This window comes from Halichoerus grypus, chromosome 5 (assembly GCF_964656455.1).
Source record: "Halichoerus grypus chromosome 5, mHalGry1.hap1.1, whole genome shotgun sequence".
Lineage (NCBI taxonomy): Eukaryota > Metazoa > Chordata > Mammalia > Carnivora > Phocidae > Halichoerus > Halichoerus grypus.
Window position 1 is genome coordinate 144,996,054 of NC_135716.1, and position 13,048 is coordinate 145,009,101.

General features: G+C 44.0%; 1 protein-coding gene across 3 annotated transcripts in view; it reads right to left on the minus strand.

Moving 5' to 3' along the window:
• Nucleotides 1-5,737: 5,737 nt before the first annotated feature.
• The window catches only part of TCEANC2 (transcription elongation factor A N-terminal and central domain containing 2), a 34,063-nt gene continuing 26,752 nt past the window's right edge, over nt 5,738-13,048 (minus strand). For 2 of the 3 annotated variants that reach the window (XM_036121446.2, XM_036121447.2), the window contains exon 5: nt 5,738-6,824. In XM_036121446.2, coding sequence (XP_035977339.1) covers nt 6,636-6,824 — 189 coding nt within the window. In that variant the 3' untranslated portion in view covers nt 5,738-6,635. The remainder of the gene's footprint in view (nt 6,825-13,048) is intronic. The other variant, XM_036121449.2, reaches the window with a different exon arrangement.

Here is a 13,048-nt window from a genome sequence, read left to right on the forward strand (position 1 = left end):
AGCAGGGGGGAGCAGCAGAGGGAGGAGAAGCAGACTCTCTACTGAGCAGGGAGCCCGATGTGGGGCTCGATCCCAGAACCCCGAGATCGTGACCTGCGCTGAAGGCAGATGCTTAACTGACTGAGCCACCCAGGCACCTTTTTCCCCCTCTACCATCTTTCAAGGACACTGCAGTGGGGCCTGTAGTATAGCAACAGTCTATTTCTGGCTTGCTTACACATACTGAGCTGACCCACCCATGAACAAAGCTTGGCTTTTTTTCCTCCTCCCGCTGGATAAAAGGAGCTCCTCAGGCAGCCATAGGTGATCTGAGGGAGAGGTGCTGGGGCAAAGATGGAGGACAACATAAATGTCTGGGCCACCTGCTCATGCAGCTGTCCTTTTTGCCCTTTGGCCCTGCTGTGCCCAATCCCAGTTGTACCATGTCTATTGTGATGAATTGCTGCTGGCCTCGTGTGACCTTAAGATTTGGTGGATCTGATAGAATCCAACTTACGATGAGCAGCTTTAGCTGTATGGTCAACTTGATGATCTGCAGTCAGATGATCTGTCTCTACCAGAACCCTTAGCAAGTCAGAAGCTATTTTTTGAAAAGTGTGTCATTCCTGACTACAGATGAGATGGCCCTGCTCCAGAACCCCAGGGATCTATACCGTCTCCTACTAGGCCTTGTCATAAACTCTTTAAGTATCTTTTTCCACTACAGATACCTCAAATACCACGGGTTCTGCCAGGTCATATGGCTACTTGTACCATAGCCTGGATCTGCTGCTGAGCCCCTTCCCTCTCTGGGCCACCATCAAAACTGGCAGCCTTCTGTGTCACCCAATATGAGATGAAGCAGTATTCCCAGCTGTGAAATATGCTGCCTCCAAACCCAAAGGGGCCTCCTCCCTGGCCTTGTGCTTCCTTCTTAATGGGGGAGTGGGGGCTGCAGTCGCTGTCTTTTCCTTTGAAGGATACATCCCTGGAACATCCTGGACTACTGGTCCCTACAAATTTCACCTAGCTCTCAGGCCTCTGACTCTTCTTAGTGTCTTCTTCCACTCTCTGCAATGGATGTGTCTCGCTAAGGCTTCCAATATATGTATCCTTCATTGTCCATCTGGCACAATTTGATGTTCTGCAAGGTATCTAGGCAGGACAGGTCTTCTCAGACTAGGTTGTGGGAGGGCAGGAAGGTTAACAGCCCTGGGGCAAGGTTGTTGCCAGCGAATACGAACTCTTTCTTTCTGATAGGGAAGGACGTGAAAAATGCTCCCCAGGCCGATTGCCACCCACCACATACCTGAGGACGCATTAATGTGCTCTAGGAAAGATGCCACGTGCGCCACAGTGGCTGCAAACAGAACTACCACTTGGTTGATTTCGCGTAGTCCATGGTCACCTTCCAGGATCCCTTTGATTTGTGCAGGGACCGGACTGGTGAGTGGAACAGAGATAATGAGACCACCGTCCCTGCATCCTTTAGGTCTTCAAGGATGGCATTAATCCTTGCCATTCCCCACTTATTAGTAAGGTCGAGCATCTTCTAATATGTTTATTGGCTTATTTCCTTTTCTTTGAATTCCCATAATTCATAATCATTTGTCTGTCTCTTTCATTAGACTGTGAGCTTCGTGGGGCCAGAGACAATGTCCACTTATCCCCGTGACCCATGGACCTGGCTCGTAAGAGCTCAACAAATATGCACTGAATGAACATTTTAACAGGATGAACAAGCAGCATTTGATTGGACATCCTGGGCTCCTTGGATCTTGAAACTAAGCTCCTTAGCTTATGGGTAAGCCTGTCCCTAACAGCAATTTTATCATTTTGGTTGATTTAAAAGAAAATACGATGTCATCCAATCAAACCATCTCTCTTTTGAAACTAAGGCAGTGTCACCGACCTAATCGAAGCTCCCAAAGCCTTGTTTTCTGGATGGACTCCCTTTGATAGAATAATGGGCAGTAACAAGCTGAGCCCCCGCCCCATCTGGCTGTGATAAACACATCCAAAACACATTACAAATCTCAGAGTGAGGCTCTGGGGCCTGAGGCTGCAGCAAAAGAAAACCAAGGTTGACAAGCACAAGTTTAAGAACCTGATATTCTATAAATGAAAAAAGGCCAGCTGCCTATTCCTTCACCACTGAACAAAGTAAATGCATTATCTGAGCTTCCTGCCATTTTTCAAACCTGGGACTCTCTAATGATATCTGTTTGGTCAACTCTAAACTTCATTTGTCAAAAAAAAAAAAAAAAAAGAAAAAAAAAGGAAGATCTCTGGTTGACTGAATCTCAAGTGTGTCTTTCCTTTGCCTTAAATTTTTGGGTTTAAATTTTTTTAAATTTTCTTAAATATGCTTACGTAGGAACATTTTATCTTCGTAAAACACACATCTTATTAGGTCCCTCACCTCCTCAAAAACTTCTCATGCCTCCCATCATCTGAAGGCCAACATCCAACTCCTGCACAAGGCCTCCGAGGTGCTGGCTACTTTTTTTCCCCCCATTCTTAAGAACTTTATGCTCCCACCACACATCACTTGCCTCTGCTGAAACAAGCCACGCCCTTTACACCTGTGCTTTTGCACACACAGTGCTCCCTCTGTGAAGAGCTCCTACCTATCTTTTGAGAGTTAGTTCAAATGTTAACTCTCTGTGAAGACTCTCCTTCCCCTAGAATGGTGTTAATCATTCCTCTTCCCAGTTTCTCAATGCTTTAGATAAATATCTACAGTAAATACCTTCTATCTTATACTATAATTATTTACCTATGTGTCTGTCTCCCCACCAGACTAAGAGCTCCCTGAAGGTAGAAATTGTATCTCATATGTTAGTTTCCCCAGGGCCAGCGCAGTCCTGGGCACACAGCAGATGGGCACCATTTGTTTGCTCAGTGAATGAATGAAAAGCCCAGTCCCTACCCAGGGGCCCAGAACCTCCAATCTAACCACAAGGAAAGGACCAATAAGCTAGTGGAGTGGACTTTAACGGTACTTGATTTCCCAATTTCCTCTAGCAACTGAACACACTAAGAAGACATATTCCAGGATCAGGAGCTGACCCTTTCACTGTGAACAGGCTGGAGCTCAGAGGTACTTCTTCATGGGTGGGTAAGCTTACGTGGGAGTCTGCGAGCCTCCTTCCCCTTGGCAAGCGCTCAGAATAGCTCCATTAACGTCCATGGAAATTCTGCACATGCATCAAGGAGAAAACAGCCACAAATAACATAGCCTGTTTTCCAAATCTCCAAAGCACATCTCTGCAATCATTTCACTTTCTAACTATCACCGCTGAAGCCTTTCAGCCAGACAGCAATTTGTTTTCAACTTACTCTGGGTTCCTAAGTTAGCAGAACTCTTTGGATGTTTATAAATGAAGCTTCCTCCTTCCTGTCCCTCTCCCTACTCCAGGCTTCTCTTCCACACAGCCTGGTAATAAGAAACTAACCAGTTCCTGCTTGCAATCAGTCCAGACTCCTTCACTTTGTCCTCAAGACCCTTCAGATTTGTCCTGGTCCTTACCTTTCTCTCCAGCCTCATCTCCAGGTACTCTCCTGCAGATGTCCTCCACTCCAGCCATCCCAATCACCTCCCAGGTATCACAGTTCTGGGGCTTGCCATACACCTCAACCACCCAATTACCTATTTCTGCCCTTTCAGACTGCACACAGGTTATCACCTCCTCCAGGAAGCATTCCCCGATTGGATTAGATGCCTTCTCTGTATGTCTACAAGTAGTCATTCAACTATTCAATAAATAGTTATGAAGACCTCGCTTGTGCCAGGCTCCGTTCTAGGTGCTGGACATATAGCAGGAACAAAACAAAGACTCTGCTATCAAGAAGCTTGAATTCTTAAAGGAGGTGGTGGTGATAGGCAATGAAGAAATAATGCACTGTGTCAAATGGGGAATAAATACTCTGAAGAAAAATAAAGCAGGGTAGAGTATTAAACAATGATTGGGAGGGACGGCTGTTTTATTTAGGGTAGTCAGCAAAGGCCTATCTGATAAGGCAAACAGCAACCTGAATCAAGGGAAGACAGGAACATGCAGATATCCACGGAAAGGGCACTGTGATAGGGCGAAGAGTTAAGTGCAAAGGCCACAAAGCAGGAACGTGTCTGGTGTGTGTTGTTTGGAAGTAAGGGAGCCAGTGGGACCATACAGGTGTGAGAAAGGGAGAGAATTTTAGGAAATGAGGTCAAAGAGGCAGCCAGGAGCCAGATCATGTCAGGCCTTGCAGGACATGGTAACGGCTTAGGATTTTGCTCTGAGATGGAAGGCACTAGAAGATTTTGAGCAGAGAAAAGCTAGGATTTGTTTTACATTTTAAAAGGTTTGTTCCAGCTATTGTGTGGATACTAGATGATAAGGGGAACAAAGGTGGAGGCAAAAAAGGCACAGACACATGGATATCCATTAATTCCACAGATATGTACTGGGTACTACTATGGGACAAGCACTCATCTAAGGACTAAAGATACCCAGATGAGTAAGACAGGATTTCCGAATTTTGGCAGGATTTCTGAGGGAAGTTACAATCGAGTGGGGATAGAATCAAGAGCATAACCACAGAACATGTGGGTATGTATAGAACAGTATACATGGTATTACGGTAGGGACAGGGGAGGGAATTGGGTAGACAGTAGCATTCCAGAGAGAGAAAACAACATGTAAAAAGGCTCAGAGTGGGGGGTGACACGATGGGCTTTCCAGTTTCGATATGTCACTCAGTCTCTAGCACAGAGAAGTCAGTTTGAAGACGTTAAGACTGGAGGCAGAAGGACCAGTTAGGAGGCCACGTGGTCATCTGGACAAGAGAGGATAAAGTCCTGAAGTTGTACTAGAGATGGAGAAGAGATCAGAGATTCTAGATCTATGTGAGAAGTGAAACCATAAGGACTTGGTTGGGTTGGGGGGGAGGCAATGAAAAGCCTAGGCTGACCCCCAGGCTTTTAGCTGAAGTGCCAGTCTTGCCAAGTGAAAGAAGATAGGTCACATTTGAGATGCCCATGAGAACTCTAGGAGATATTATCTGAAACTCAGGGAACAGGTATAGGCTGAAGATACAAACTGGAGCGTCATCGGCACGTACACGATGCCTAAGAGCATGAATGGATGAAATCGACCAGGAAGACCGTATACGTCAAATAGACTTGAGTTTTAAATGGTAAAGCTGCCACTTACCATCTGTGTGACTCTGTGAGCCTCACTTTCCTCATCTTTAATTAGGTATTAGTATTATTAATTTTTTAAATGTCTCCCACAGTGCTGAGCACATAGTTAAGTGCTCAATTATTATTCTAGCTCCAATAGTTATGAGCAGTGGGGAACCAAACAAGACACTCTGCTTGGTGAGCCTTGGGGTCTCAGTTAAGTAGGTGTTAAATAAATGAAGAAGTCTAAAAAACTGAAATAATACTTACGAATACAACAGATGAGAAGGTTAAACTGGATTATTAAAACACTACATAAAGATCAATGTCAATGCTAATAAATTATCTTAGGAAAGATATCTAACACTTAGAAAGCAGATGACATCAGGCCCCTCCCTTTTGTCCTTGCTTTTTAACTTAGCCCCTCTATTTTTTTTTATTTTAATTTCCCCCATTCTATTGGCTCCTTCTTTTCAGATTAGAAACATGCTCTAGTCTCCCCTAACCTAAAAAGCCTTCCTTGGGTCTTGCTATCGCCCTCAAACTCTTGTCCAATCATTATTTTCACCAACTATCCCCTTTCTCAACCCTGAACACTTTTCAATGAACAGGCCACACCTTTTGTTTTAGGGAAAAAAAAAAAAAGTCCCAGTTTATTATTACTTTAAAAGAGCAAATACCATTTATGTAATTGTTCAAGCAGGCCTATAAGTGGCATTTCATTTTAGAATATAGACATACTTGTTTTTCTACTATGGTAATTCATTTCAAGAGAAATTTCATTATGTACCTTCTACAGAGCCCTAAACCAAGAGCCAGCGTATTCAAATAAACCCCAAGGTGTGGGGAGGCTTCAGGCCAGCTCCTCATTAGAAGCCTCAGCATGGGGGCTCCGGAGACCAATGCAGAAGGTCTTCTAGGGAGAGCTGCAATGTTCAGATAAGTGAGTTCTGGAAAGAAGGGGTAGTTGGCTGGCTCCAGCAGGCTCACCCCTGGGGTAGAGCAAAGAGAACAGACAGGGGAGTTCTGACGGGCACCGGAGCTGTCTAAACTCAGGGGGACGGGACTGAGCGAGCAGCCGTGGTAATTGAGTTTCAGTTACCTGCAGGGTGGCGAAATCAAGCAGTCACTTCATCTGCCTGACATGGGGGAGTTCAGAGGTGTCCTTGGCACACTCCCAGTGAAATCCGTCACCCTTTCACCGGGCTGGGCGACGGCAACCGGGCTGGGCGACGGCAACCGTGCTGCGCTTCCTGGTGCCAGCCAGCCCCGTCCCGCGAGGCGGCACGAACGCTCTACAGCTAATGCAGCCTCTCCCGCGGGCCCGGCTCCCGGGGCTCTCCGCATCCTCGCTCTGCGGGAATGGCGCCAGGGGAAAACTCGGCACTGCCGGCAGCAGCCGTCGCCCAAACTCAAAAGAGTCTTTGAATGGCAGAGAGACAGGCCCGTTTTGCTTTCTGCCCAGCCCAGCGCTGCAACCATCCTCGGGTCATTTTTTGTGGTTCTGTACAAATGTGCCGACTGGCAGCGAGCCGTTCTTCACCTGAGCCCGGATTTCAGCTCGGTGCTTTAATGTGAAGACCAGGGCTCTCACCGTCCGCCGGTATGGTCCAGTAATGAGGCGGGAGCAGAGATGAAACGTTTCCCGCTCAATATTTTCAACCAGTAGGTGATCCATCTAAAAAACAGCAAAATTATCAAATTAGGGCCTTGTATTGCATAAGGATTAAAAGCAAGAGAGGCTGGAGCACTCTGCTCAGAGGCCTCCATTAATCAACTGAAATTCAAGGACATCTACTTCCTGTCACAAGAGAAACAGGAAGAGCAAATTAATTCCACCCTAGCAATTAAGGAACAAGGCCATGTGCTTTGTGACAGGGACCTCATTCACAACCCCTGCCGGGTGGTAATATTTGCCATTATAACAGGAAACTGGCCTGAACTGAGCAACGGGTACTGGGCCCTGTACTTTACCAACCAGGAAACCAAGACCAAAGGTAATAAATCAGTGTAACAGTTTATACTGTTTTTGGTTTTTAGAGTGCCTTTTAACCCCTGACAGCATTTCAGACACACAGGGTTTGGGTCTTGATATGTGTGTACAGCAGCTTATAAATCACTTTTCATATTTAATGCTCACAACTCCTGTTACCTCATTTTCTAGATGAGGAAATAGGTTCAAGGGTAAAGAAAGGTTCAAGGTCTTACAACTAAGACTCTGACCTGGCGCCCCGGACCCCAAAGTTCATGTTCCTCTCCTTTCACTGTACTAACTGACCCCTTACATTCGGAGAGACTGGTTGAGTCTCAGGAGACTTCCGCAGGGCCAGCTGAGCAGAGCAGGCCTGTGGGATGGGACCTGCAGCAGTTCCGGGGTGGTCCGGCTCAGACCCAAGCCCTTCTCAAGTCACAGACCTCATCAAAGCAGCACAGGTCTGGGTCTCTGTCCACGGTCAGGACCCAGGCCAGACTGCGCTGCTGGTCAGGCAGCCCGCCCTCACTGCCCTCCTTCCCAGGCCCATCTCCCACTACTTGTCTCACCGGTCCCGGCCACAGCCCCAGCCTGAGCAAGCGAAGGTGCTCTGACATACCGCTGGGCCGCTGCCCACATACATGCTCCCTCAGCAAGGTCCATTTTCCCAGGAAACATATTCCTATTTGCATGTCAAAGCTGAGCTAAAAACGAAAAAGCAAAAAAAGCAAATCCTAGCTCAAAGGACTGAAAATTTTTCCTTGGGTGGCCACAATGTCCTAAGCTTCCCTTAAACATTTTCATAATATATTATATTGATCACCCAAAATCCGTCACCCAAAATAATGATCTATTTTCTGAGTGTGTCTTCCCTGATAGTGAGTTCCTTGAAAACGGGAAACAAATTTCTCTTTCTTACTTGCTTTTTTCCCTTCCCTCCTTACCACGCCACTCATTCAAATACTTATTCAGCACTTACTATGTGCCAGGCGCTGTGCGTGGGCTGAGGAAAAAGCAGTGAACAGGGCCGACAGTCCTCGCCTCCATGGAGAGTACAACCCCCACTGGAGAAAGGTAGAGAACAGGATCCTAAATGTACTGAGTACTAGGAAAGGGGACAGGAATAAGTGCTGGGGCACAAAGCTATGGCACAGTGCTCCATCCCAGAAGGGCAGCACCTGGCTTCGGGAGGGAATGATGTTTGATCCGAGACCTCTCTGGCCAGGTGAAGGGCGTTTGCTTTGTGAGAAATTCACTGAGCTCTACGTAGATCTTCTGTGCACTTTCCTACATATGTACTATACTTCTATTTAAAAGAAAAGTTTAAGAAAAAGTGTACCAAAAATAAAAAAGGAACGCCCGATATTTGATAAAATGTCCTCACGTAAGAGAGAGCCCAACAGACCAAAACAAATAAAAAAGGAACTTGGAAGAAAGAAGGACCGGGGAGAATATAGAACAGGACTGAGAGAGAGAAAGAGAGTGACAGGGAGGACTATCTAGGCCCAGACATCTGCCTATGTGTAGCAGACAGGAGATGTTCAGGGAAGTCCGTGATCCTGATGGCTTGTGCTGGACTAAGTGCACTTGGCACCATGGTTCTCCGGAACCCAGATTCCTCGAGCTTTTCATGGCCTCCTGGGTAGGCACCGAAGTAGCCCCCCGCCTGAGGCAACCCTGGTACCAGACTACTTTAGTAGGAGGCAGGAAGGGTGGCTAGCTGTCGGCCCACCGTCCGGCAATGCTGCCAGAGAGGCCCCTCATCCCAGGGGGAGGATGGTCAGTCACTGACTGTTCAGATTCACTTAATGTAACAGACAAGAGGAAGTCTTCATTTTTCTTTTCTTTTTTTTTTTTTTTTGAGGACAGTGGTTGTGGGGAGAGAAGGGTATGTGTGCATTTGCAAAAATACGTCATGGCCATTCCATCAAACTGTAGTCTGTATGTAAAAAGAACTTTGAGAAAGCCTTGGAATTCACATAACTGAATATCATCCATACTTCATTCAGCAAATAGCTACTGAGTCGCTACTCTGAGCCTGGCCTGATCCGGGTATTGGAGACCCTGAGCAGAAAAGACCTGACCCCTGCCCTCTGGGAACTCACAGTCAAGAGAGGAGATGGCACATATGCAGCTAGCCGTGGGGCAGGGGGGTGGGTGCTGCACCAGCGATGTGATGGGAAAAGGAAGCAAGCACCTAACAATTCTCATGCATGCCTCTTATTAAGTGAAGGCCAATCACAGTGAGGAAAAACATCAGTGGTATTAAAATGTAAGTCATAAGGGAAAATAATTCATCATACACCCATGTGTACAACAAGGTCATTGCACAAAGTGAAGAGTGTCTGTCTTCTAGCTGCCTTTGGATATTTCAAACCCATCCAAGTTGTTGAGTCCTTTCCAGTGGGTCCCAACCTGGTGATTCAGGTTAGTCCTTCTGGGTGAAAGGACCAGAGTCTCACTGAGACCTTGAGAAAAAGAGGTTTTGCTGTGAGATACATCCACAGGAGTGGGAATGGGAGCAGGAATGGGAAACATCGGAATGAATGGGAACAAGAAACCTAGAGATTTATTTAGGGACCACATCCTTTCTCTTGTGGGTCTCGAGATCTGCCTGGTCTCTTTCTCACACACTGTTGCTCCTCTCCATCTGCCTTACTCACCACCAATTGTAACAGCCTTATTCTTTCCCCCGTGCTACCCATCTTTAGCTAGCTTCTGCTCCCTCACAACTCCTCCAACACCCCTTCTGCTTCAACACTCCCACTGTTGTTTCCTTGCCATTTCCTAGTTCACACTTCTCAGGGACAGAGCATCTGATCTGCCTTGCTTACCTATTTGTACCTGTATGTTAGCTGTGTGTTATTCAGTTGTCTGATTGCGGACGAACCAGCGGTAGCTGGGGAAGATATAAAACATGACCACCTAGAGCTAGCTTTCCTCAAGGATTCTGGACCCAGTGGGAAATGGTGCCATAATCGATTAGTGATGTCTGCCACATCCCTAAGTTCTTTAAAAGCAAGGTAAGGTCTTCTTCATGTGTTTACCTCAAGGGCAGAGCTTCCCACATTGTACTGTGACTATTCACCGATCTCCCTCAGAAGACTGGAGCCCCTCGAGGGCTGTTACCACGTTGGATTCATTTCTAATTCCCGATGCCTAGCATTGGTACGGGCACAGAGCAAGTGCTCAGTAAGTTATCTGTTAAATGAGTACCCTTCTTCTTATGTAGACCTCCCTGCTTTCCAGCTCTTTTGGTAACATTCTACACATAACACAGATAAGATGTGAAATATAATGTTTCTATTTTAATATGTATTTTCTGGCTCGGAACATCCTACCCGTTAACAAAGGCCAATTCAACTGTCATCTCTTCCGTGAAACCTTCCCAGATTCCCTCAGCAGATCTCACTGTTCTGTCCTTTGTGTGTCTGTACCACTTGCTAGTACCACTATTTCAGACGTATTTTCATCCTGCCTTATATTTAGTCAGTCATTCACAGGCTCTCAGCCAGGAGACAGTAAGCTTTCTTAAGCCCAGGGAATGCGCCTCATTTATGTTTATATTCTCCCCAGCACCAGCAGTAGTAGTACTAAACATTTGTTGAATTGAATATCCGCTGGAAGCAAACTTTGTATGAGTTTTCCAATAGCATGATTGGATTTGTACACATCTACCTACACTCCTTTTTGACCACTCGAATACATTTCTGATAGAGCTGGTCAAAGCCAGAGGTGCAGTCTGAGGCCATTAAACAAAGAGAAAACTAACAGTCCCATATGGGGACGTACCCCTGACCTGGATCTCATTAGCACCATCTGACAACCAACTGGGCCAACCAGCCAGTGTTTCATAACTCTTAATGATACAGGCTCACTTTGAGAACCAGGTTCATTTTTTTTAATGACATAATAGGAAAATGATCACAGGCCATGAGGTAGGAAGGAGAGTGGATAATGAGGAAGGGGAAGTAAGAGAATGACACCACAGGGGACGTTCATATGAGGAAAGATCTAAAGGACACAGAAGAACAAAGAAGATCCGGAAGGGAGAGAAAGTAAAGGGGAATGGAGCATGGGTCTCAAAAGTGGAGTTTTTATTCATCTATCCCATTATTCCAAGAACAAGGAAACAATCCATACATCTAGAAAGCAAGACCTGTATAGAGTAATAAAGAGATGCACCTTTTGGCTGTGTGTGTATATTCTTCATCTGTGGCTTTTACTACTAAAGGATATGATCACAACAAATAGCACGGAAACATTTTTTCCCACAAAAATATAATGCGTGAATTTGCAAAAACACATGCTAGGATTAAACTGTAAAGGCTTTTTAGTCATTGGGCCTGTAACTTACCCAATGGTTTACTCCTGTCTGATAAAGTACATTTCTGGAGATCTGAGGTCTGATTTGAATGCACTCAACACTGGTTACTGTCAAAGACCAGATACTGGATGAGATGGTTCATTGATTTACCCTAACATGGAAATGTTTCATATGATGATAGGTGCTAGGAGTTAACCTTATATAAAAGTGTTTATATTTATATTCCCTGACATACCAAACTGATAAAAGTACTGTCAAATGCTGTTTATGCAAGGAAAACAGATTGATTTTTTTTTTTTGGTCAAGGAATATAGTAAGATGCACATTTTTATTTTAAAAATGTATTCTTTGGGAACAAAACCATTCAACTATGCTTAATCTGATATTTTTTCCAATTACATTGGAAAGCACTAACGAATGTATCACTTTTTTAACTTTGTTTTGTAACACGAGTGCTTACCACTTGGATGTGCCATTTAAAGGATAATTAATGGATAAACTAAAAGGATAATTATTATGGAGTTTAATATAGCAGGCAAACTGCTCATTAATCCTTACAAGCATAGCTTTGTTATTATCGTTTACTTAGATACCACAGGGAACTGGTATTTACCACCACATTAACTACATATTATATACCCACACTCTATGTTTCTGCAATAATTTTGGCTTATTTTAAAAATAAACTTTATGTAAAATATTAAATAGCAAATCTTGTTGGCTAATCGATACTCTGGAAAATTAGGCTTACAATCTTTACTTTTTTTTCTTTCTTCCAAGGGTTTAAGAGTCATGTTAAAGCTTCCTTTAGGAAAAGTTAAGCAAACTTACAGCATATTAATTCACTGAACTATCAAATAGACATTAAAATTATAAATATGAAAAATAAATATATACAGAAAAGGATATACAAAATGACCCTGATATTGATCAAGATGAAAAATAAAACACAAATGTAAGTAATTGTCAATTTTCTGCAGTTATTTAAATGATCAATAAAAGCATCTTATGGAACATTTGGCATATGATTAGCTCTTAATAAATATGGTATAATCATTAACTTGTCCAATATTCATTTAAAGAGCTGTAATAATTTAACAAACAGGAAATGCACCAAAATGTTAACAAGATTATGTCTGGCGGTAGGTTCAATGATGATTTTGCTTTTCCTTTCTATATTTTCTCATTTTCTAGCATAAGTTTGTATTAAAAAACCCAAAACTTTACTTTTAAAAAGTAAATAACATACCATAAGTCCATTTACCTTTCTTGTGTGGATGCCTAATTGAGACAGAAAGGTTAAAATATTTTTTCAGAGAATGCAGTGACAGTTCTAGCACTTAAACCTAGACTTTTGAAATTGTTTCTTTTGTTAATAATATTAAATTATTTTTTAAGGATACTTTAATAGGGATACCTGAAGAAGAGGAAAAAATATGGATGTTATGTCTGATTTTTCTAGAATATTAACTGACCTATAAGATTTGTTTATGATGATTAATATCATTGTTGATGAGCAAAAATCCTTCTTCTAGCACGTGTACCTCAAACCACTAACATGTGAACTGTGAGCTGTGAAGACGATAGAGATTATGTCTAGCCA